This window comes from Salmo trutta, chromosome 8 (genome assembly GCF_901001165.1).
Source record: "Salmo trutta chromosome 8, fSalTru1.1, whole genome shotgun sequence".
In the NCBI taxonomy this organism is placed as follows: Eukaryota; Metazoa; Chordata; class Actinopteri; order Salmoniformes; family Salmonidae; genus Salmo; species Salmo trutta.
Genome location: NC_042964.1, coordinates 32,406,411 through 32,433,389, shown reverse-complemented (window position 1 = coordinate 32,433,389; position 26,979 = coordinate 32,406,411). Strand labels below are relative to the sequence as shown.

General features: G+C 41.8%; 1 protein-coding gene across 2 annotated transcripts; it reads left to right on the top strand.

Moving 5' to 3' along the window:
• The first annotated feature begins 5,309 nt into the window (after window positions 1-5,309).
• LOC115198705 (probable G protein-coupled receptor 85) lies at window positions 5,310-8,655 on the top strand. 2 transcript variants are annotated; one of them, XM_029760865.1, is made up of 2 exons: window positions 5,310-5,822; window positions 7,075-8,655. In XM_029760865.1, exon 2 carries the CDS (start codon window positions 7,230-7,232, stop codon window positions 8,361-8,363), a length of 1,134 nt encoding a protein of 377 aa, XP_029616725.1. In that variant the 5' UTR covers window positions 5,310-5,822; window positions 7,075-7,229; the 3' UTR covers window positions 8,364-8,655. The 2 variants fall into 2 exon arrangements, with proteins under 2 accessions (XP_029616725.1, XP_029616726.1); XM_029760866.1 differs by lacking the exon at window positions 5,310-5,822 and adding an exon at window positions 5,835-5,981.
• The last annotated feature ends 18,324 nt before the right edge of the window (window positions 8,656-26,979 follow it).

The window sequence follows — 26,979 nt, the reverse complement described above, 5'->3', positions numbered from 1 at the left end:
CCTGACGGGCTGCCCCCAGGTGGTAAGGGTAGATAACAACACATCTGCCACGGTGATCCTCAACACGGGGCCCCCTCAGGGGTGCGTTCTCAGTCCCCTCCTTTACTCCCTGTTCACCCATGACTGCATGGCCAGGCACGACTCCAACACCATCATTAAGTTTGCCGACAACACAACAGTGGTAGGCCTGATCACCGACAACGATGAAACAGCCTATAGGGAGAAGGTCAGAGACCTGACCGTGTCGTGCAAAGGTAACAACCTCTCCCTCAACGTGATCAAGACAAAGGAGATGATTATGGACTACAGGAAAAGGGGCTGTAGAGGAGCAGGTTGATAGCTCCAACAAGCTATCATGGTCCAAACGCACCAAGACAAGAAGAGGGCATGACAAAGCCTATTCCCCCTCAGGAGACTGAAAAGATTTGGCATGGGTCCTCAGATCTTCAAAAAGTTTGACAGCTGCACTATCGCGAGCAACCTGACTGGTTGTATCACCGCCTGGAATGGCAACTGCTCAGCATCCGACTGCAAGGTACAACAGAGGGTATTGCGTACGGCCCAGTACATCAGCGGGGTCAAGCTTCCTGCCATCCAGGACCTCTATACCAGGCGGTGTCAGAGGAAGGCCCTAAAAATTGTCAAAGACTCCAGCCACCCAAGTCATAGACTGTTCTCTCTGCTATTTCACAGCAAGCGATAGCGGAGCGCCAAGTCTAGGCTCCTCAACAGCTTCTACCCCCAAGCCATACGACTCCTGAACAGCTAATCAAATGGCTACTCAGACTATTTTCACTACCCACCCCCCTCTTCTATGCTGCTGCTACTCTCTGTTATTATCTATGCATAGTCACTTTAATAACTCTATCTACATGTACATATTACCTCAATTACCTCGACACCGGTTCCCCCGCACACTGACTCTGTACCCGTACCCCCTGTATATAGCTCCTCTATTGTTATTTACTGCTGCTCTTTAATTATTTGTTATTAATATCTCTTACTTATTTTGGGGGGGTATTTTCTTAAAACTGCATTCTTGGTTAAGGGCTTGTAAGTAAGCATTTCACTGAAATCTCTACAACCGGTTGTATTCGGCGCATGTGACAAATAACATTTGATTTGATTTTGGTTAAGTGTGCCTTGAATTCTAAATAAATCACAACAGTGTCACCAGCAAAGCACACCCACACCATCACACCTCCTCCTCCTCCATGCTTCACGATGGGAACCACACATGCGGAGATCATCCGTTCACCTACTCTGCATCTCACAAAAACATGTCGGTTAGAACCAAAAATCTCAAATTTGGACTCATCAGACCAAAGGACAGATTTCCACCGGTCTAATTTCCATTGCTCGTGTCTCTTGGCCCAAGCAAGTCTGTTCTTATTATTGGCGTCCTTTAGTGGTGGTTTCTTTGCAGTAAATCGACCTTGAAGGCCTGATTCACGCAGTCTCCTCAGAACAGTTGATGTTGAGATTTGTCTGTTACCTGAACTCTGTGAAGCATTTATTTGGGCTGCAATTTCTGAGGCTGGTAACTCTAATAAATGCATCCTCTGCAGCAGAGATAACTCTGGGTCTTCCTTTCCTGTGGTGGTCCTCGTGAGAACCAGTTTCATCATTGGGCATGATGGTTTTGCCACTGCACTTGGAGAAACTTTAAAAGTTCTTGAAATTTTCCGCATTGACGGACCTTCATGACCTGTTAGGGATAGGGGGCCGTATTTACACGGCCGGATAAAAAACATACCCGATTTAATCTGGTTATTACTACTGCCCAGAAACTAGAATATGCATATCATTATTGGCTTTGGATAGAAAACACCCTAAAGTTTCTAAAACTGTTTGAATGGTGTCTGTGAGTATAACAGAACTCATATGGCAGGCAAAAACCTGAGAAAATTCCTTACAGGAAGTGGCCTGTCTGACAATTTCTTGGGCTTCTTGACTCTCTTTATTGAAAACTGAGGATCTTTGCTGTAACGTGACACTTCCTACGGCTCCCATATACTCTCAGAAGGCGGGAAAAAGCTGAATGATGTCTTTGGAGCCCCTGGCTGAAAAACATTAGCGCATTTGGATGGTGGTCGATCAGAGTACAATGAGACTGAGGCGCGTGCACGAGGCGACCCCATGTTTTTATTTTCTCTGTCTTTGAACTAAAACAACGACTCCCGGTCGGAATATTATCGCTTTTTTACGAGAAAAATGGCATAAAAATTGATTTTAAACAGCGGTTGACATGCTTCGAAGTACGGTAATGGAATATTTAGAATTGTTTTGTCACGAAACGCGTCGGGCGCGTCACCCTTCTTTACCCTTTCGGATAGTGTCTTGAACGCACGAACAAAACAGAGGATATTTGAACATAACTATGGATTATTTTGAACCAAACCAACATTTGTTATTGAAGCAGAAGTCCTGGGAGTGCATTCTGACGAAGAACAGCAAAGGTAATAACATTTTTCTTATAGTAAATCTGACTTTGGTGAGGGCTAAACTTGGTGGGTGTCTAAATAGCTAGCCCGTGATGGCGGGCTATCTACTCAGAATTTTGCAAAATGTGCTTTCACTGAAAAGCTATTTTAAAATCGGACATAGCGAGTGCATAAAGGAGTTCTGTATCTATAATTCTTAAAATAATTGTTATGTTTTTTGTGAACGTTTATCATGAGTAATTTAGTAAATTCACCGGAAGTTTGCGGTGGGTATGCTAGTTCTGAACGTCACATGCTAATGTAAAAAGCTGGTTTTTGATATAAATATGAACTTGATTGAACAAAACATGCATGTATTGTATAACATAATGTCCTAGGATTGTCATCTGATGAAGATCATCAAAGGTTAGTGCTGCATTTAGCTGTGGTTTGGGTTTATGTGACATTATATGCTAGCTTGAAAAATGGGTGTCTGATTATTTCTGGCTGGGTACTCTGCTGACATAATCTAATGTTTTGCTTTCGTTGTAAAGCCTTTTTGAAATCGGACAGTGTGGTTAGATTAACGAGAGTCTTGTCTTTAAAATTGTGTAAAATAGTCATATGTTTGAGAAATTGAAGTAATAGCATTTATAAGGATTCCACTGGCTGTTGAGTAGGTGGGACGATTTCGTCCCACCTACCCTAGAGAGGTTAAAGTAATGATGGAGTGTCGTTTCTCTTTGTTATTTGAGCTGTTCTTGGAATAATATGGACTTGGTCTTTTACCAAATAGAGCTCTCTTCTGTATACCACCCCTACCTTGTCACAACACAACTGATTGGCTCAAACACATTAAGAGGGAAAGGAATTCCACAAATTGTCTTTTAACAAGGCACACCTCTTAATTGAAACACATTCCTGCTGACTACCTCATGAAGCTGATTGAGAGAATGCCAAGAGTGTGCAAAGCTGTAATCAAGGCAAAGAAGGGCTACTTTGAAGAATCTAAAATCTAAAATATATGTTGATTTCTTTAAACCTGTTTTGGTTACTACATGATTCCATGTGTTATTTCATAGTTTTGATGTCTCCACTATTATTCTACAATGTAGAAAATAGTAAAAATAAAGAAAAACCCTTAAATGAGTAGCTTTGTCCAAACTTTTGGCTGGTACGTATAGTGTACATGTGTAACAAAACTATACAAATCCTGTATGACAGTGAAAACTAGCTGCAAAACAAGGAATAATACAGCAATTTAATTGGTCGATAGACGAATGAGGAAATGCGCCCATATCATCTGACTACGTCGTGCGTCACAACAATCATCTGATCCGCACTGGAAGTAACATGGTTCCCATGCCCGAGCTCCCTAAAGTTCTAGCGATGCTGTTGATGATGTTTATTTCGCTCATTCCCTCCGCGGAGGCATTTGACGGAGGGGACGCCGTTGCACTTTTGCTCGGGGTTACCATATCGGTGGTGGGCGTTTGCGCGTGCATCGGCTGGTACACACGACAGAGAAATGGACAGTTCTGAGAAACCCAAACGGCTCGAGGGACTGGCTGCTGGCCTGTATCCGGAAATGTTTCTCCGCGATCTACAGTATCTTGACTATCTTGGGTCATTTTTGACTGACAGAACAAGAGTCGTGTGCCTTATTTTGCTGAAATGTACGAAGTTGCCTGAACGAAGAAGACAAACAATGAACTAAAAAAACAGGAATTTGAGAACAGGAACTGGGAGCATGCGCACTTTTGGATTTGCGGGACCAAATAACATACCTGTACCTGTTGATTACTTCCTATCACAATAAGACCAAGGCCCTGAGACATGACACATTTTGGACTATACATAGTAGGCTATGTTACCTTAATATGACAACAACATTTGATTTTGCTTGGACTTGAATATCTTCACATACTGTACCTCTAAAGAGAGTGTGATGATTGTCTGTCCTTTCACGAAATATTGACATTGCCATGCCAGGTGAATTGCCATCTGTCAACTGGTGAATTGCCTTTGCTAAAGTGTGTTCTGTCAGAAGTGCTTTCACCGTTCTTAAAGCTAACACTGTTATAACATCCGCTTGATAGAAAATAAATACCTTTGTTAATTGCGTCATGGGTCCTTCATTTCACACATACATGTAAATGACCAGTGTCCTTTACTATATTGCTCACAAAAGGGAATTTGTAGCCTTCTAATATTTAAACCATCAATGTAATGACCTTAGCCTCTATGCTGTAAAACAATTGACAGTGTAGACAGTGTAAAGATTGAACACTGGTCTAGTATCGAGTTTCTCCATACCAAACAACCTTCTCCATGACCCCCCCCCCCCCCCCACATAAGATATAGCTCAGGGGGGTAATGGAGAGATGCAGTGTGTGCAGGCTTTTGTTTCAGTCCAGCACAAACACCGCTGCCAATTCAAATAATTAGACCACAGTCATTTGAAGCAGATGTGTTGGAGCTGGGACAAAATCCTCGACACACTGCAGCTCTCCATGACCAGTTGGTGACCGCTGAACTAGACCATAAGCCTACACAACACTCTTCATAAAATATCAACAATCCATAAACAATGAAAGATGTACAATATTTTCAGCGGTTGCATGGATTTTGCCAGTCAATTTTCTTTCACAATAGTCTGTAGCCTGTGGCTGTGGGGTATGACATCACTGTGTTCTACTGACATAGACTTGAAATGAAAAGCACTAAAATTATAACGGAGGTGCTATTTGCATGCACACCAACACACACACTGTATAAAGTGCTTGTTAATTATACATATGAGAAGTCAGTCTAGCCTGAGGTGAACCATCACCTAGTTTAACCCCTCAGTTACTGTTACATATTCATTTATGACATGATACATGTAGCAATGTAATATAGCATTATTTAAAAATCACTTTTGACATGTACTGGATTTCATTGTTGTTAATCCTTGCTTCTAAATTAGAGTTGGGTGTAGGCCTAGTGCATAGGAACGTGGGAGCCGCCTATAGGTTTAGTTGAATTGATAAGCTATATAGGTCGACTATAACCTAAACGCATATTATGCAGAAATGGGAATCTGTTGCAATGAATCTCAGAATGAGTGATCTGGTCGCACTCTCTCCCACTGTAGGCTATAATGACTGACGAAGGTAACGAGGGACTTGTGATGCTGCACTCATTGAGCAGATGTTGCCACGAGAGACTATAGTGCTGCAACAAGAGACAAGACACGTCTTGGATCACAAATAGGATCAGTGCGCATGCTCCGTCTGTTCCGTTTACTGTATATTCACTGTGGTAAAAGGGCAGGCAGGCAACAAACCAAGCTTTTTACAGCAAAGTGGCTTCTACAATGTAAATACGCACCAGGGAAACCAAAAGGAATATCAACAGGTATGCTTTTAATTGATATCTTAGCAGTTATTTCGATTTTTATTCGCTTATTTTCTGTGGTTTTGGATTGCCTTCAATTCATAGCGGGTTCTTGGAAATTCTTCTGCCTAATGGACGTGCGGATTCGCTACACTGTAATGTTCAATCCAACAGTGAACGGTGAGAAAGATATATTGTAATCGAATGAATTCCAACCGAAATGCATGGGAACCGCTCGTATAACGCTCATCCGAAGGATAGATAATGCTTAAAAGTGCATCTCTGCTGTAATGACAGAATTCGGAAAATAACCGTCACGAATAGCCTTTGTTTGATATATATATATATATTTAAAAAAACGACTATGCCATGTTTTTGCATAGCTATCTAGTATTTAATTGTTTATTTAAGTCGTGATTTATTTGCATCGAAATGCAGAATTGGATTTATCACCTCATTGTTATAAGCATCAATAAACCATTCATAGGGTATCAAATATAATTTCGACTAGACGGTGTTCTTTGTTAATATGCTCGTGAGATTCGGTAGTCTATCGCCTAAAATCAAAGCTGAGCTGGGAAATAGATAAAAGCCCGGGTCAATAAACCGCCTCAATCAGGTGAATAGTTTATTATAACGTCTGCCGTGTAATTCCAGTCAACGGTTAATCAGACAAAAACATGGATGCTTTTTATTCCGTATGCAACATCCGTTAATTTTCAACAAATCATGAAGGCACAGGCAGAGTTTATTGTAAGCATCCCCTGGTCAGATCAATTCTGCAGGGTCTTTGGGGTGTGATCAACAGCTTTCTTGCTGCATAATGTTAAACACGTTTTACGACATAATAAAACGACCAAACATCGAATGGAAGGAACCCTTTTGTTTACCCCCTTTCCTACCAGACGTAAGATGATATGCATTTCCCCTTTAATAGTGACTTAAAAGTTGTCTTATAGTATTGCTTGTATTTTCTATAATCTTCTGTCATTTCTAAAAGGGCGGCCCATAAAATAAAGTCTATTATTGTAACTAGGATTAATGCTTGTGTCTTATTAAGCTCATCAGTAGACTAACTATTCTAGCTAGGGCACTGCTCTGTACTGACTGCATACCATTATAAATGCAATGAGCAATTCAACTGAAAATGGAAAATAAATGACAAAGGCTAGGGGAATTGTAGTTTATCATACACCCAGATACAGGCTAGAGGGTGCAATGCAATGTAAAAACAGTATGAGTGAATCCTGATCAGGTGGCTGGTATTTTTCAGGTATTTTTAGGTGTGATGAGACAAAAGAACAAAGGATGCCGTAGAAGAGAGGCTGCTTACAAGCCGGGAATCTGCTTCAAAGCACAACAAATGGATCTATCGCCTCCCCCTGCCGCCTCTAGATAATGATACTTGGCTGAAGCTACTACATCTTTATGATCCCTCCTCCATCTATGGCGAACTATAGCCATGCAGGGGACCACAACATCTTGCAGAATGTCTCTCCTCTCGCCACGTTTCTCAAACTGACATCCCTGGGTTTTATCATTGGAGTCGGTGTCGTTGGCAACCTCCTGATCTCCATCCTGCTGGTCAAAGACAAGAGCCTGCACCGCGCACCGTACTACTTCCTGCTGGATCTGTGCGCCTCGGACATTCTGCGCTCCGCCATCTGCTTCCCCTTTGTTTTCACCTCCGTCAAGAATGGTTCCACCTGGACGTATGGCACGCTTACCTGCAAAGTGATAGCCTTCCTGGGGGTGCTGTCCTGCTTTCACACAGCGTTCATGCTCTTCTGTGTGAGTGTGACACGCTACCTGGCCATAGCCCACCACCGCTTCTACACCAAGAGGCTCACCTTCTGGACGTGTCTGGCGGTCATCTGCATGGTGTGGACGTTGTCGGTGGCCATGGCCTTTCCCCCGGTGCTGGACGTGGGGACGTACTCCTTCATAAGGGAGGAGGACCAGTGTACGTTCCAGCACCGCTCGTTCAGAGCCAACGACTCCCTGGGCTTCATGCTGCTCCTCGCCCTGATCCTCCTGGCCACCCAGCTTGTCTACCTCAAGCTAATCTTCTTCGTCCATGACCGCCGGAAGATGAAACCGGTCCAGTTCGTGCCTGCCGTCAGCCAGAACTGGACCTTCCATGGCCCCGGGGCCAGCGGCCAAGCAGCGGCTAACTGGCTGGCGGGGTTCGGTAGGGGCCCCACCCCGCCCACCCTGCTGGGGATCAGGCAGAACAGCAATGCAGTGGGCCGGCGACGCCTGCTGGTGCTGGACGAGTTTAAGACTGAAAAGAGGATAAGTAGGATGTTCTTCATCATGACCTTCTTCTTTCTCACGCTCTGGGGCCCCTACCTAGTGGCCTGCTATTGGAGGGTGTTTGCCAGGGGCCCCGCGGTACCAGGGGGGTACTTGACCGCAGCGGTGTGGATGAGCTTCGCCCAGGCGGGAGTCAACCCCTTTATCTGCATCTTCTCCAACAGGGAGCTCCGGCGCTGCTTCAGCACCACTCTCCTTTACTGCAGAAAATCCAGGTTACCTAGGGAACCCTACTGCGTTATATGAAGGCTTGGGTTGTTTTTTTCCTTCCACTCCTCCACCGATTGACAACAATTTGGGTTTTGTCCCATTGTACAGCTCTCTTTCTCTTCATCCTCCTGTTTCTCCTCCTCCTCCTCTTCTCTTCTGAGGCAGAAGTTGGACTGTCAATCACTCCCTTGGTTCAGTGATTGAACATCATACATGGAGGTTGAAGGGAATGAAATAAGCAGGTAGCTGAGAACCCTTCCTATGTTTATGTTCTAGTAAACAACTGCTGTTGAAGGTAATTTAGAAGCAGAGAAGAAAAAAAAAAAAATTGGTGAAACTACAAAAACAAAGGACCGATCCATCTTGCTTTGGATATTTTGAAGATAATTCAGTGAGGTAAAAGATTACGGTGAAAAAAACCCCAGAAAACTAAGAAACGATTTCCTCGTAAGGAGTCACTGGAATTGTTTTACATTTTAAAGTTGCACTAAAAAGAAGATGTAAAGATGCTTTTTTTGATCAACGGTTGCATTGCAAGGTGCAAGGACAACTTGTTTTCCCCTCTAACTAAACAATGAATGCTTTCATTTGCAACAGACACCCCATTCGCTGTATGTAAAGCAAAACAATGTTGGGTGACTAACTGTTGGAATACACCTTCACAAGAGGATTAAATTGGTTTTAATGTAAGTGATATCTTTTTTTATTTTGGGGGGTGAGGGGGGCGAGGGGTGGGGGGCTTAATGAAGGGAATAATGATGTGTGGTTTTGAAGTTGCAACTTAAATCTAGAAATTATTTCTTGTAGTTTTATGATCCATAAGTCCCTATTGTCTGGAATAGTTATTTTTCTGAATCTGCTCACATTTGACAAAAAAAAAACCTAAACAGATTAAATGATGTTTGGATAAAAACATTGCTTTTTGAGAACAAACAAACAAACCTTAAAAAAGACAGTGAAGAAATACTTAAATGTGTCACATCCATGTTACCTAAACACTGAAATATTGTTACAGTATTGCTGAAGCCACTCCAGGTGTTCTTGCCTTAATGGTTCTGATATTGTTCTGTTTTTCAGTTGTTGGGTTTTCTCATCCACTCCTGAAAAGTCCTTGATTCTTTTCACATCAATGTGAAGTGCATGTTCATTTTAAAAAGCTGGTCCACTCTCATAAGCATCACAGGTTATACACTCAGCAGAGCAGCCCAATTTTTATTCTGCACAGAGTGCTCAGAGCACAGGGAGCGTGTGTGTGTGCGGGCACGTGTGTGTGAATCTTCAGACAACTGTCACTTCAAGACCAGAGCCTTAGTATGAAATCTTGCACAATTTGTAAAAAGTGTTAAAGGAAAAAAACATTTAAGGCACACTGTCATGTTTATACTTTCCCTACATTTGCTCTCTACTGATTGTTTTCAATAACTTACGTTTTCTCTTGTGGCCATTTTAATATTTATTCGGTATAATTTTTTGTATATTATAGATAGATTGTGTGTAAGTATGTGAGTCTTTCATTTTGAAGTCCCGAATGTGAGTACAGTTTAAATTAGGATTGCATTTGCTGAAAGTTAACTGTGTAATCTGTTGCTTACATTTTTGAAAATAAAATTTTACATTTTGCAAACTTGTTTTTTTCCTTTCACTGACAGAGATTTCATGTTCAATCTGGCCTTCATGTTTGACCAAGTCAAGAGATTTGATCACTGTTCAAAAATCCAAAACTTTAATCTGATGTTTTGTAACACTTGTTTAGATTTTTTTGATTCCATCCGATAATCTATGTTGTATCAAAAGAAAGAAACTATAAATCCTCTTCCCTAGTTATAGTTTCATAGTATTTCCCCAATACAGTGGGTATCATAAGTATTCACCCCTCTTGGATTTCTTCACATTTTACTATGTCACAAAGTGGGAATAAAATAGATTTAATTGTCATTTTTTTTGTAAATGATCTACACAAAATACTCTTTAATGTCAAAATGGGAGAAAAAAAATCAAAGATTTCTTTAGAAATTGTGAAAAATAAAACACTAATATACCTTGATTAGATAAGTATTCACCCCCCTGAGTCAATATGTTAAACACCTTTACCACTGATTACGGCTGTGAGGCTTCTTGGGTTAGTGTCTAAAAGCATTGCACACCTGGATTGTACAATATTTTCCCATTATTATTTAAAAAATTCTTCAAGCTCTGTCAAGGTGTTTGGGGTCATGGCTAGACAGCAATTTTCAAGTTTTGCCATAGATTTTCAAGCAGGTTTAAGTCTAAACTGTAACTTTGCTACTCAGGAACATTCACTGTCTTCTTGATAATCAACTCCAGTGTAGATTTGGCCTTGTGTTGTAGGTTATTGTCCCTATGAAAGGTGAATTCCTCTCCCAGTGTCTGGTATAAAGCAGACTGAAGCAGGGTTTCCTCTAGGATTTTGCCTGTACTTAGCTCTATCCCGTTTCTCATTTTATCCTGAATTACTCACCAGTCTTTGTCGATGTCAAGCGCACCCGTAACATGATGCAGAGACCACCATGCTTGTAAAAAGGGAGACAGTTATTCAGTAATGTGTTGTGTTGGATTTGACCGTAACATAAGGCTTTGCATTTAGGCCAAAAAGTGTATTCCTTTGCCATGTTTTCTTGCAGTATAACTTTAATGCCTTGTTGTATACATGATGCATTCTGTATATTTGTATTCTTCTTTTCACTCTGTCATTTAGGTCATTGTTGTGAAATAACTACAATGTTGCCATTGAACTCTGTAGCTCTTTTAAAATCCCCAATCAGGGGCGGACAGGGATCAGAAATCGGCCCTGGCATACCTAACACACTGGTCTATTATTTTCCTCGATGACCCAACAACGGCCCATTTTATTCCTTCGGGCCCCCATTATTATCCAGATAATTATTATTTTGTACAAAACTCCCAGTTACACTGGCCCACTGGGCTAACAATGGACAAGCCCATCTGGCATTTGCACAAAATGCCAGATGGGCTTAGCGACTAGTCTGCCCTGGTCACCAATGGCCTCATGGTGACATTCCTTAGCAGTTTCCTTCCTGTGCTGCAGCTCAGTTCAGAAGGAAGACTATCTTTGTTGTATCTGGGTGGTTTAATACATCATCCACAGCATAATTATTAACTTGACCATGCTTAAAGAGATATTTCATGTCTGATTTGTTATTGTTACCCATCTACCAATCACTGCCCTTCTTTATGAGGCTTTTGAAAAATTCCCTGGTCTTTCTAGTTTAATCTGTGCTTGAAATTCAATACTTGACTGAGGGACCTTACATACTGTATGTTGTATGTATGGGGGACAGAGGAAGGGGTAGTCATGAACAAATAATGTCAATCCCTATTATTTATTATGTGATTTGTTATGTCAAAATGTATTCCTGACTAATTTAGGCTTGCCTAAACAAAGGGGGTGAATACTTATGCAACAACTATATTTTAGTTATTCATTTTGTATTAATTTCTAATTGCCAATCTGCTTCTCTTTTGTCTAGATGTATTGATAGTGAATTGAGTTTTATGCTGTATTTGTGTTGAAGGATTCCGATTCATTCACTGTTTTATCTTCTGCTTTTGTGGAACAAAAATTATTAAATGACCTTAGCCCAGTTGCTTGCGAACACAAAATATGATGCTGAAATCATGGAAAGCTTGCTTGTAAACAAGACAGCCAAATTGCGAAGGTGCAGTTGACCTGAAAATCTTTTTAAGGGCCTTTTTGCATAGCAAGGTAAGCAACTAATTATGTTGGAGATGTCATTAGTGCACCCCAAAAGGTCTCTGTCAGTTACTATATGGGTCTTGCAATCTATTTGCATTTGTCAGTTTTCTCTGGATACCATCATTACAGACCATTTTATGTTGATAATGGGAGGTTGTCAGGAATAGATCATGGCCAGAAATTACATCGGCCCTAGTTTGTATCAAACACTGTTTGTTTGCTTTCAGTAACAGCAGTCTTGTTTTTATTTAGTGTTTAATGAAATGTTATGACATTTTGACAGGAGTGAAAGGAGGGCTACAATGAGGAAAACCCAACCTTGTCTTGTATGGAGCTAGGATTGAAGTGGTTGCTCTGTGGCTGTGGGATTTTAACTGGGACATTTTGCATGCGTTAAATGCAGTGTATGATATACTATTCAACCATTTTGTAGCTCTGAGTCTCTACTTTTATCCAATGTAAAAAAAAAAAATTGCTACATAAGACCAATTTGAGCCGGTCAGTCACATTTAGCTATGGGCCAGGGATGGCTGCAATGGTTATCACCTATCACATGATGTTCATTTAGTAACATGCCGTTTGTGATCATGAAGCAATGGGACTATTGCATCACCTTGTCATTGGGTCTTCTTGAATTTGTTTTCTCCTATCTGTAAAAGGACATTCATTGCCATTGACTGAACGTTTACTATTGTAACGGCCGTCAAATGGAGTAGACCAAGGTGCAGCGTGGTTAGTGCTCATCATGAATTTATTATACTGAGAACACAATAAACAGAGAAACAAAAGACGACAGCCAAACAGTTCTGTCAGGTAAAATATACTAAACAGAAATAAACCATCCACAAAACCCAAAGGAAAACAGGCTACCTAAGTATGGCTCCCAATCAGCGACAACGATGTACAGCTGTCCCTGATTGAGAGCCATACCAGGCCAAAACAAAGAAATACAAAACATAGAAAAAAGGACAAAGAACGCCCACCCTAGTCACACCCTGGCCTAACCAAAATAGAGAACAAAACCCTCTCTATGGCCAGGGCGTAACAACTACACGGTGGTGGTTTCACAAGAAACTGTGTAGCACAGAATACAAAGAATACTTTGGCCCAGGTATTTACCGCCAGTATAAAATATTACAATCAAACCTTTCTTTTATCCATGTATCACTGTGAATTTATATTTGACATTGAATGTTACTTTGAAAAGCATTTTCCCTTTGATTTTGTTGATGGTGGAAATTAATTTATCTCAGATCTGAGAACTTCTCTTGGGTCTACCCTTAAAATGACAGTGATCTTCTAATGAAGAAGCAACGTCTTTGTATATCTCAGTGGTATTAAATATCATTTTCATGGACTGCCAATGGATGTGAAAACATAGTCTCACCCAGATCCTCAGTTGATAATCTGACTCTATTGACTCTGACACGTTTGCTTTTTGGTGGGGAATAATTCATCTGAGGCAGCCTTTTTGCAAACTTGAGTGTTTAAAATAATAATAATGCAAGCTTGCTCTTACTTAAAGCTTGGTTAAAGGGTCTTTACCAACAAGCGCTCGGAAATGGAAAACTGCCTAGAAATGGAGTGGACGACTCAGCCCTTGACAAGACAAACTACTCGGCGCAAGAAAGTGAAGGGAGAATACTCCTTTGCTTTTCATGACTCCACACATCACACACACAGCCGTGTGTGGCTCTGCTAGAAGCTAGAGGTGCCATTGTGTTGTTCTTTGTGGCCTTTCTGTGTTACTGTACCCTCCCCGATGCATCACGCAGGCCGTACAAAGCAATAGGGAGCTAGGCCCCTCCATTACTGGCCTGTTAGAACACGCTATAAAGCACGACAGGGGCCTCAACGTCCCTGATTCCATCAGCCTCCTTTGTATAATATCACATACATGTCTAAGAGTTATCGATGTTTCCAGGGATAGAGCTGCAGCAATTCTGTTTCTACCAGGGTCTAGCATCCACAGGGTTATTATCTTCCTTTACCAGGAGGCACCCTATAGCCTACTGTCCTGTATGACTAATGTGTAAACTGCTAATCAATACTGTAAGTGAAGGATAATGTGGGGATCATTGCATCCTTACTGTGTGTAATATGTGTGTTATAAACACTGTGTGAAGGGGAAATAATGCATCGGTTTCACAACAGAGGCTTTGCCTGCCTTTCTAAAGATTAATGTAGGTTTAAAGTGTAAGGTCCCTTCTGCTCTTTATGTCCAATCATAATTCATTGTAAAACATTTTTTAAAGCTACTATGGTATTAAACCAGCCAAGTTCAGCTGTTGTGATCTGATAACAAAACAGCTGGACTGATGCTGTTCAAATCCGTTTAGAGACATGCTGGCCCTAAAAATATGTGTGGTTGAATATAAATGGAACATATTGTCTAATATGATGTATAATATGTATAGCGGGTGGTTGATGGAAAGGGAAATATGGTAGATGGAGATGCTGGAATGAAAGTGAGCTATAAAATACAAGATGATGATTATCATTCCCTAGGGGCCGGCCTTGAAAACGTGTTGCTGTATTTATCGTCTGACACGCTGATATCTATTATGGGGGACTCAGGCCTTTGAATACAAATGATCAAGCAGATGTTTCTTTCCAATCGATTTGCATGTGGGTGTGATGGATAGAGAAGATATCTGTCTATAATGACCAACTAAACATTCTTTATTTCCCCCAGGCCACCATGCCACCATGCTTCTGGCTTAAAGAAAGAATATCTCCGCTTTAAATATTAACTGATTCAATTGCGGATGATGCTTCAAAGGTTTCGCCTTGCATATTTAAACAGCATTTTTTTTCTCTAATGTAGGATTTAGAGGAGCACAAGGATCATTTCATTCAGGAGATACATTACACAAACTTGCAGGGGATTTAGGCTGGGCAGAATCATTCACTTCTCACCTGGTAAAGGCAGAGGATATTTCTGGGGTTGCTGTATTTTCTTGACAACACTTTGACAGGCAGGAGGGCGACTTTATTTATTTATTTACCCACAGTATTTGTGGGTATCTGTCTATTTACTTGGCTTGTTATTTATTTACTTGCTGTGGTGGTGTGCAGACATGGACTTCAATGGCACTACGGGGAGGGATGCCACTGTCAGGTTGAGGTGTTTTCTCTGTCCTCCTCACCTGCAAGCTGGATTAAGGTGCCATGTATCAGTTTGGGGGGTGAGCTATGGTGCTATGGGGGCAATGGGGCTATGGAGACTGTGTATCAGTCTTGTCTTGTCCCAGCGGTCAAAACAGGTTGAAATGACCATCATTACAACCATTTTTATCATGCCACCATTTCAACCAGTTTTGCCCCATTTTGTGGTGTTTTACCTTACTTCATGATCCCACTGGCCATAGTGGATGGTCAGTGCAAACATTCTGTGTATACTCAGGCACAGTCAAGGGTAGGCTAGTTTGGTAGATCAATTCGTGGTTCAGCCAATGTTGTGTTCCTTGTCGTAGGTTATGACATGTGAGCAAATGATAGAGGAGTTGACTAAAATACAAACCGATTTGGGACTAGGCTAGGGGTATGCAGAATATCATAGACCCTGAAGACTGAGGTTGGGGGTTGATATTGGTCAGAGAATGGTGGACAAGCCCGTGCTGTCTTACCATGTTCTAAAGTTACATGCTGACTACACCGGCCAATACGCATGCGTCCGTGTGCATGTTGATTTTGTCTATCCGTAGCAGACACGATCAGGTTAAAATATCAAAACCAATTATTAATCTATATTAATTTAGGGGCAGGTCGAAACACACGTGAGACATTCACGGACATTTAGCTAGCTAGTTGTTCCTAGATAGTTTGTCCTGGGAGATGAACATTGGGTTGTTGTTTTATCTGACATGCATATGGTCCTCTTTTTAGCTGGTTCTTTGTAGAATTTTGACCTGGAGTCATGCAAAATCTTGTGTTTCTCTACTCTGACGATTAATCCACAGATTAAAAGGGAAACCTAGTTTGTTTTTTTGTTACTTATCTTTAATTCATCTCTCCTCGTTTGTCTTTCAAGCATCCACGTGGGCTTGTATCTTCCTGATATCCAGTAAGGCGCGGCCATGCAGAGTGTGGCGCGTCTCAAATAGAACCAAGTTCTACTTTAGCGCCTGGCTGCGCAGACGCTCGTTCACACGTGCGAGCGGGGTGTGTGAAATGATTGAATAACATGTATGTGTAAAAAAAAAACTCAAGCTTGCGCAGGCAACGTGTCCGGTGAGGTTTGCATGTTAGAATGAGTGGAGAATGCTGATTTAGCTTGGTTTGGTATAATCCGCACAAGGATTACTTGCATCTTTCATGCTAGATTAAAGTATCCCATGATACACATCGCGCTGTCCAAATCTTGATGGGGAAATCAACGGGTCTGATACAAAATGTCACCATCGTCATGATCATTGTTATCGTGGTCATCTCCGTCATCATCGTCATCATCTTCACTGAATGTGTTTCTGATAGCCTTGTCTTTTTCCAATAGATTAGACATCCAGAGACCAGTGAGTCGTCTTTCTGTCTGTATAGATTATCATCTTAACTGTAACTGGGGTTACGGAGATGAATTTAGTCTAACACACAGTAGATGTGCTGGTGTGAAATGTGGAGAAATGTGGAAAATATCTAGTCAGCAGATGAAAAGGAATATTTAGGTCACATGAAAATTGAATGGGTATCCCTGATTGTGGGTTATATAGTGAAAGAAAACCTCCCTGCAAGCAACAAGTGTACGTGCCGTACGTGCTCCCTATTTCACTGTCGCTAACGTGCTAAAAACATATCAAATTTGGAAGGAGATACATTACTACAGTTCAAGAACTACTGCAAACATTTTATCTAACTGTTTTGAAATATTTAGAGGTTTTCCCTGCCCATGGAGTGTTATTTACTTTGGGGAAGGAGAAACATCATACTCCATGAAACCAGCTTTGCGGAGGGCAAGTGACATGCTAAAAGCAAAAATATATGCATTACCGTGTCCATTTACAACATGTAAACCATTCATATTGCATAACAGGAGTTTATCTATTTGAAGGACAAATTGAATGTATTATAATATTAAAGAGATAGTCCTGCATTTATGTATGTATTCACATGTAAACCCAGTGAACGCAAATAATATTTTTTTGCTTTGTGCATGCGTATCTTTTGCATATTTTCCGCAAAACACGGGCCTATAGTCCTCTATAGGGTGGTAGCCTTATATGAGAAAGCAATTCTATCCCGTTTGCTTCACTGCCTTGATTTGGATCTATTGCTAATGTAATATGATGTTTTTTAGTAGCTACTACATTGTGGTGAAAATACGCATCCGTGTTTATACATGCTATTTGATCCTGTTAATTCTGGATCTGTTGTCGTGAATCACAGGGCTTTGGAGGGTTTTTAATCTAGTTTCTTCTTGTTCAGCACATTCTGTTTCTCTCTCTCTGTCTCCTTTTGTTTTGGGAAATATCTCATTTTCGTGAGTCAGGCCTGTCACGCTCGGCTCGGGTCTAGGGCCCGGATCTATAGCTGTGAGCTGAGCTTGTCTCCTCATCCTCATTTACTCGTGAAATTAGCAAAGACCAGAACTGGGAGCTTTTCTGCTTCCTCCTCAACTGACCCAAACATTAAACAATTACCACCATGTGACTTCATCATAATTCGCCATAATTATAGCACACAACCTTTGTCATGCTAGGTGATTAGTGAATGGAAACTTGCTAGCTTGCATTGAGAGGTGAATGGGAGAATGTAGCTGTATGTAGCTATGCTAATGAGTTGAGTTCCTTGGCAGGCTTGCCTGTGCTAAAGCAAGCGCTACTGTTTCTGTGTCTTCCAGCACATCCTCATTAGAATGTTTGAGTGTGCATGGAAATGAAACCAATCTCCCTGGATACGGATGAGCTGTCAGGATCAAACATCATGTGACTTCAACGACTGTGCTGATCATGTCGGACGATGTTTGGCGTGGAAGACAGCATTTGCAGGGCTTTCTTTCTTTCTTTGTCTTTCTGCCCATACATATGCTGCACATGTGTGTTTGACCAATGAACACGAGCAATGGTGAACATGTTCATGAAATTGAGTTGAAATGACTCAAGTGAGCTAATATATACAGATGACAATGTACTGTATATTTGTCATCTATCTATTTAAAAATAAGAGCTTTCACACCTTGCCTTGTTGCCGTTGATGTCGACATTGAAGGACGACACCTACATTGATTCATTGTCATTCCACTCACGTTTCTATCATGTTTTATTTGCACCAGAATATGTGAAACCCTTTGCCTCTGTGCATGTTTCGTTCAGTCGTAGCAATTACATTATTTGAACGTGTCGTAGCCTCTGTTATTAAAGTGTGTGGTTACTGAAGGAGTCATCTTTTTGGCTAATGAAAAAGATAACCTGCTGTAACGAATCGAACATTTTCTGCACTCTACTAAAAACCTTAATGAGGATTTGTGTAATATTTTAGGAGGAATAATCATGCCTAAGGCTAATGAATAGAGTTTTGTACAAACAGTGTGTTCGTTGTTATGCAATATTCTGCAATTGTATGTTGAAGTGCTGTTGTCCGTTTTTGGAGCTACTGTTTCTGAATAGGGAGCTATGGCACAGCTGAGCATTGGTTCTCTTCTCAAAGCTGTTGAATTGACATATGAGGTTTTGTACAGTTCTGTGCATCCTAGCTCTTTTTTATCATTAGAAGCACTTCAACAAATTGTGCACATCAATCTTTGGCATTGGATTACGTGAGGGCAAAACATTCATTAGCCCTATGACTTTTCCGTTGGAGTTTGTACATTAGCCAAAATACCAGCTTGCAAATGCTCTTCACTTTATTTCGGAAATGTTTGATTTTACGGGCTAGTCCGTGGTTGTAGGAAGCCAAGACTTGCTTTACATTACGTACCCGATGCTGGATACTTTTTGGAGACATTTCTTGAAAAATATGTGTTTTGGTTTTGGATACAATGGATACATTCCATGCTATTATCACTGATACACCACTGAATGTATGATAAGTACTGCCTATCCAAAACTAATTCTGCCTATGCATTGGAAAACATAAATACTGGGGAAAACAAGTTTGTTTATGAGTATGATGGAGAGGAGGAGAGTGATACAGTCAGTTCTTCTGTCTGTAACACAATGTCCCCGGAGCTAAGCAGTAAGCACCAGGGCCATGATGAGTCATCCTGCCCATGGCTCCTCTATGCATGCAGTACAAACCACACAGTTGAGTTCTGAATAAACTGCATCCCAAATGGCACCCTATTCCATTCATAGTGCAATACTTTTGACCAGGGCCCGTAGTGAATATACAGTATATAGGGAATAGTGTGTCATATGGGACACAGTCTATTACTGTAGGTTTCTGGCAAATGTTTTAAAACAATACAGATTATGTAACGACCTCATAGGCCAAATACATTTTAGCCTATTGAAATGCAGTGCGGTGTGGGGGGAGTCGTGTGTGTCATGATATACAATTAATATTGATTCCAGAACATGATCTCTTTAAGACCTATTGCTCTCTTATGGGATTGTGTCTCATGTACAGTTTTTCAGAGACGAATCCAGCTGCAGATTATGCGCGTTTACGCCACATGGTCTGCGAAGGTCAAAGCCATCAGAATGAATCTCAGAGTGTATTTTTGCTTCTCAAATGTGCGTGCGCAACCTGTAGACTTTTGTTGGTCTCACGTACCGCTTGAGGGAGTAGCTTTGTTCCAGGGCATCAGTGTGCTAGGTACATACCAATCGGCGCACTAGCTCTGGTCCAGGGCGCTATGTTAACCACTGTTGTTCTGTGCAGCTAGTACACACTACACTGCTAGCTAGTACACACTAGCTACCTAGATAGTACACACTAGTACACACTAGCTACCTAGATAGTACACACTAGTACACACTAGTTAGCAAGTACAACACTTGCTAGCTAGTACAACACTTGCTAGCTTAGTACACACTAGCTAGTACACACTAGCTAGTACCTAGCTTCTAATTCTAAATGTAAGTTGACCACCCTTGCTGTTGGTGGCGATAACGGACCATCCTCTCTGGCACCATTCAACATCCTGTCTCATCTGGTATGTCTCACAGTGTCTGTAGCATGAGAAAGTATCTGCTGGAGCCGGACCCTATTTGCTTTTCCTGCAGTTCTTACCACTGTAGGCTATGAATTCACAAAGCTACGTGCACAGTGCTGTATGGTGGCGCTGCAATATAGCTTCTAGTTTTTTATTAACACACTCATGAATGTTATGTCCATAGAATTCAAGCTTTGAATACTTATTTTTTTCCCATTGTTTTTGGACTGTAGTGTTTAAATTATTCCTATTGAATCTATCATAAAACATTTATTATCATTATCTCAGACTCATTCATGATTCAGTATGTACTGTATACACATAACAATGTAATGTTACACAATGTAAATGTTTGTGTGAGTCTTCCGCTTCCTCCTTGGCAGCTGTGTCAGCCCATGGTGTTCAAGCCTCCAACTCTTGTTTTATAACAGTGGAGGTTTGTATCATGGCCATACCGAGCAGACAAGAGAGGGCCCAGTCCACAGGATATCCACTGTTCCATGTACATATGGATATATGCACTGAATTAAGGAAAATAAAAGCCTGGGAAATGACATAACAGCAATTCTGAAGGTAGGTACTTGAGATACTGACAGTGTATTCAAAGTGCTGTGTTGAAATATCAAGTTGCAACAAGAGTGAAGCTCAGGTTCATTATCAGGGGCAATAAACTAAAGAAAACTAGGAAGAAGGAGGACGGGGTTTGGGGAATTTGGAGAAAGCATTTCCTCCCTCCTTCTCTAAACCAATTTCAGTCCTTAGGCCGCAACCCTAGAAGAAGAAGCAAAACGTAAAAAACAGATATGTTGTTGCGTTATTGTGGAAAGAAGCGGTTCATTGGCCTCCAGCCTCTGAGATTAGTTGTACAGAACAGTAAGAGGTGTCAGCCATATCTGGGCCAGTGAGACCTCGGGATCCAGTGTTGTTCAAAACACACAGGCTGAGTCTTAAATGGCACCCTATTCCCCACATAGTGCATTACTTTTGACCAGGACCCTTAGGGCTTTGGTCAAAAGTAGTGCTCTATATACACTCTTATAAGTAAAGGTGCCTGGAAGAACCTTTTGGGTTGCCACACCGGTGGAACCTTTCCTGTTGAAAAAGGTTCCTCGAGGAACCCCTCTGAAAAGGAACCCCTGTGTAAAGATTTGAACCGGAACCTTTTTGTGATGGGAGGGATTCAATTTTGAACATTTTTAATAATATATTGTAGAGGTGGCAGCCTATCAGATTGGAGGCGTGGCTTTCTGATAGTTATTTTTGGTCACCCGTTAACATAAATGTCATTGCTGTTCGTCATGTTTAGTTTGTACACTGCAAATTGAAAATATTTCTTGAACATTTATGCATATTACATATTCTAATATAGTATTAATAATATTAATATTGCTATTTACATACAGTAATAAAGTAATAACTAGTGATGATGAAATTAAGCTTCCTGAAGCTTTGAGCATTTCCAGCCAATTGTGTCCATTGATCAACACACAGTGTACACTAGGTTCTGGTCAAATAATTTAGAACAGACAAATTATAGATGACGTTGCAGTGTATCCTTTTTTTGTCTTCTACCAAACCAATCAGGTAGTTGTTTGACGTAACAAAGCTTTGGACGTCATTGATCATGTGCTTCTAATAAAGTGATACAAGCATCGGCATACTGTTCAAAATAAACTGCTTAGCTATTTTGACACAGAGCTCCGGTATCAAACGTAATATCACATTTTCATAATTGTGAGTACGTGTTGGTAGAGCATGGCACTTGCAACACCAGGGTTATTGGTTTGATTCTCACAGGGGACCAGTACTCACAATTATGAAAATGTGGGCACTTACTGCTGAAAGTCACTCTGGATAAGAGCATCTGCTGAAATGTAGATATAGTGGTAACAATTCCAACTTAGGGATTTATAAGGCTCTACTGGAATTCATACCCCACTGTTGGTATTATTAAAGCTATGAAACTGTCAGTATTCAAGCTTATGATGTGATGACAGAACACATGAACAGGAATGACATTTACTCTAACGGGTGGCCGAAAAAGATTAAGCTTAAAGCCACACCCCTACTAAGCCACGCCTCCACTACAGGCTTTCTACAGGAACCCGTTGCTACATTGAACCATTTGATTTTATTATCGCTTTTAGTCCTCATTTGGACTAAACTTCCAAGAGGCCATCTTTCCAAGAACCATTAAAGGTTCCACCAAGAACCCCTGAACTAACCGAAGGTGCAAATATGAACCATTGACTAGCAATGGTTCCCTGATAAACTCCAGGGTTTCCTTGAGGATCTTCACGGTTCCTCGAGTCACCACTAGTTCTAAGAGTGTAGTGAATAGGGTGCCATTTGGGACGCACACACACTTGCTCTGAGGCCGTCCTCACTGCTATCAGTCCTCCCCTCACTAACTGAGCCATCCATGGCTGAAAACAAAGGAGGGCTACTGTGGCCCTGGCTCTGCATGCATGCAGCATCTCTTGGGTCAAGAGCAATCCATGGCCAAATTAGATAACTGATTCTGATTCACTCTAATTACTTCTACTTCTGTGAAACTTAAAGCGGCATCAGCAATTTAAACAATAACAAAGCGAACTCCCCAACTCTGTTTCGGTAAAAAGCTGAGGGACGGGGCTGGAAAAATGTACCCACCACTCTTACTCTCAAATTAATTTACACAGCTATGGATGCTAGGACTGGCCATCCATGATATCAACATGATAGTTTTAACCAAGTTTCAAGGCAAAATAGTGTTTCTTTAAATTGACTTTGTTTCCAAACCTTATATTTACAAAACGTATATTTTGTGTTCTGATGGGGTATGACAGTTGAACTAAATTCACGAGGCATTTCTAAGTTATATTCTTCAAGAATCAATGGGTACATAGCATTCATTTATAGGTTCAAGGGGCATCTGCAGATTGCCCCTTGTAAGGCCCAGTACACTAGAGTTTGGGATGTGTGTGCAGCCTTTAAGATCATAGAGCCAGGAGTTTTTCCTGACCATGTGACCTGATTGATATAGATACCCTATAATTTGGCCTGGAGATTTTCCTGGTCAGGTTGTAGTACATGGTGAGGAAAAACTCCGGGTCCCTGCTTATCTCAGTCATTTTAATGTTAAGCCATGGAGTGACAGCTGTCCTCTGCCTCCTGAGGTGGCATAGTGCTGTGCAACATTATGTTAAAGGTCATGAACAGTCAAAACCACGTTTTTCATGAAATTGGATGATATTTGGATGAAACCAGAACAAAGTTTGATCATGTAGTTATCAGCCACCTCACCCATGTCAAACACTTGGATTCATTATTAAGGAAATTGTCATGTTCGTCGTAATGATGGGACCAAGGCGCAGCGGGAATGTGTATGCTCATCTTCTGATTTATTAAAGAAAATGAAACAAAACACTTGAACAAAAAAAAACAACAACGAGAAACAGTCCTGTAAGGCACACAACTACACAAGGAACAACTACCCACAAAAACCCATGAAAAAAACACTCCTACGAAATAGGACCTTCAATTAGAGGCAACGAGAAACAGCTGCCTCCAATTGAAGGTCAAACCAATAAACTAAGCATAGAAATAGATAAACTAGACACATACATGGAAATAGACTAACATAGAACATTGCCCAACAAACCCCGAAACACATTAACAAACACCCCCTGCCACATCCTGACCAAACTACAATAACAAATAACCTCTTTACTGGTCAGGATGTGACAGTACCCCCCTCAAAGGTGCAGACCCCGGATGCACCTCAAATAAAAAAAACACAAAAATAAACACAAAAATATACCCCGAAACAAAAATAATCCCAAACTAAAGGGAGGGAAGGGAGGGTGGCCACCGTCACCGACGGTTCTTGTGCTACACCCCCCCCCCCCCCCCCCCAATCCTCCTACTATGGAGGTGGCTCAGGCTCTGGCCTTAGTCCCCAACCTAACCTGTCCACCCCTGCTGAAGGCTCAGGGCTAAAGCACGTCGCTGGAGACCTCGGGTTGATGCGCGTCGCTGGAGACCTCGGGCTGATGCGCATCGCTTGGGAGCTCCGGACTGGTGGGCGACTCTGGGAGCTCCGGTTCTGGACTGGAGGGCGACTCTGGGAACGCCGGTTCCGGACTGTAGGGCGAATCTGGCTGCGCCGGTTCCGGACTGTAGGGCGACTCTGGCTGCGCCGGTTCCGGACTGTAGGGCGACTCTGGCTGCGCCGGTTCCGGACTGTAGGGCGACTCTGGCTGCGCCGGTTCCGGACTGTAGGGCGACTCTGGCTGCGCCGGTTCCGGACTGTAGGGCGACTCTGGCTGCGCCGGTTCCGGACTGTAGGGCGACTCTGGCTGCGTCGGTTCTGGACTGTAGGGCGACTCTGGCTGTGCAGGTTCAGGACTGTGGGGCGACTCTGCAGGCTCCGGACTGTAGGGCGACTCTGGCTGCGCCGATTCCGGATTGTAGGGCGACTCTGGCTGCGCCGATTCCGGACTGTGGGCCGTCTCTGCAGGCTCCGGACTGTGGGCCGTCTCTGTCGGTTCCGGACTGTGGGCCGTCTCTGTCGGTTCCGGACTGTGGGCCGTCTCTGTCGGTTCCGGACTGTGGGCCGTCTCTGTCGGTTCCTGGTTACTAAAATTATTATAATTTGCCTAATTTCAGTTTGTGACAATACAAGCAAATATAGTGTAGAGAATCATTGTACCATCTAAACCGCTGCGAAATGTGTTTTCTATAACCAAAAGAGTTGTATTTTCAGCTGTTTGAAGCTGGTGTACAAAACCGAAAGTAAAAGATGCAAAAACAAAACTTGAAAAAAAAAGATTAGAAAAAGCACACATAGAACAGATTTACCGCTTCTTAGACTTGACAGATCTATAACTCACATTTCTGTGAATTTTGTCGGTCGCCCCAAAAGTTACATAATGCAGCTTTAATAGTGCCAGGTAAAAACATTTTTAGAGGACTGTGGGTAGTTAAAAAAATGGCTTTATAATACTTTTACACAATGGTGCATGCATGTTTGAAGAAAGAAAAGTATATTTCTAAAATAGTATTAAGCAGCTTGTTGTGCTATGAGGTGTAATTGATCATGATGAATGGATATCAAAACCGTCAAGCAAATTGACATTCAATAATGAGACAAGGCATTTCCACCATCAATATGGGAATGGATAACTGGCTCAAAGGATGTCTGTGGAGGTGAAGGAAGCCAGACTTGTATATTGGGAACATATATAAGGAACAGAAGTTGGGTTTTGGAGAAACGCCATCAGTGCGTGCTCTGCAAGCAATGTAGCGGATGAAGGCTAGATGTGGTTATGAACAGCGAAGAAGAGCCGAGTGTAGTGGGGAGATGTGTGTTGAGGAAGAATGCCGCCAGACATGATAAAGACATTTTTTGAAAAAGTGGACCACTTGCCTTTTGGCGGATGCATTTGTGGTTTCTGGTGGGTGAGAAAGGAGTTGGGTGCAGTTGAATCAGTGAAGGTAACATGTAGTGGACTTGTGATATTTGTTTGTGTTTCTGACCAGAGGGAGAAGGTTTTCCATGTCACGCAACCTGGGTTAAGATCTGTTTCTTGCTTTGCTCTTAGGAGCAGAGCACCGTTAAAAGGAAAAACATTTCTGGGGTAGCGTGTGGAGGTGAAGCAATTGAAGTTGAAAGACCTGGTGGGGAGCGTGATGAAACAGAGGAGTCACTGTCAGTTCTTTTGAGTCAGTCTCTACCAGACAAAGTCATGTTAGGATATATCAGAGCATATGTGCAGAATTGTCGTTTTAATTAACTAGGCAAGTCAATTAAGAACATGCAGCCTGGATTTGAACCAGGTACCGCAGTGACACCTCTTGCACAGAGATGCAGTGTCTTAGACCACTATGCTGTTTCAGGTGCAATGTTTATGGTGACGTTGTAGCAGTGTGTAGGACGGAGATTCCATGATGTCGGAAGTGTGAGGAGGTCATGGAACAGAATTCCCAATCTGGCCCTCATACCATCATGACCACCTAATCATCCCCAGCTTTCAATTAGCTCTTCATCCCCCTTACTCTCCCCTGTAACTATTCTCTATTGCAAAGTTGTATAACCTTCTGTATATACATATCTCTATATATGGCTCTGCTCTATTGTATATATTTCTGAGAGCCCTTAGAGAAAGCCCTTGCTTGAGTCTATGAGACTGTGTTTGATCAATAATTACTTCAAGGAAGGGAGGAAGAAAGGATGCTGTTTTCAAGTATTCCAACAAGGTCTATGTCTCTGAATGTGCACAGTCTCCTAGACAGTCCAATCTCTGACTGAAGTAAACCTGACGTTCCATAAACTCAGGTAACCTTCTGCGAAAACACAGACAATAATCTTACATAATCATACCTGCATTTTCCCAAAGGAAAATACCCCCTCCTGCTCATTAGAAAGAACTCGTACATTTACTGGACGTACAAAGAGAAATGTCAGCTTAGGTTACGACTCCTCCGTGTCAAACCTGGCTGTCAAAGCAAACAGAGAGGAAAACGAGTGAGAAATAAGGGGCTTGTACGAGATGTGTGGAATGGATGGACGACAATACAGGAGAAGTAAGCGACATGAGGGGGAAAATCGATTGAAATAAATGCGTTTCTTCTCCAATCCGGAGGGGTTTATTTTCGCTGGCTGCTTTCTCACAGAGAAGCGTCGCTCCGTTTTGTTGTTTGAGATTATGCAGAGTGGTATTTCAATGGAAAGGCTGATTAATATAATACACATTGGTTGTAACTATAGGGTTTCAAAATGAAACTGTCAAACAGAGGCAATGTTGTCTATTGGCCGAGACTTGGGCTTTTCTGACTGGTCT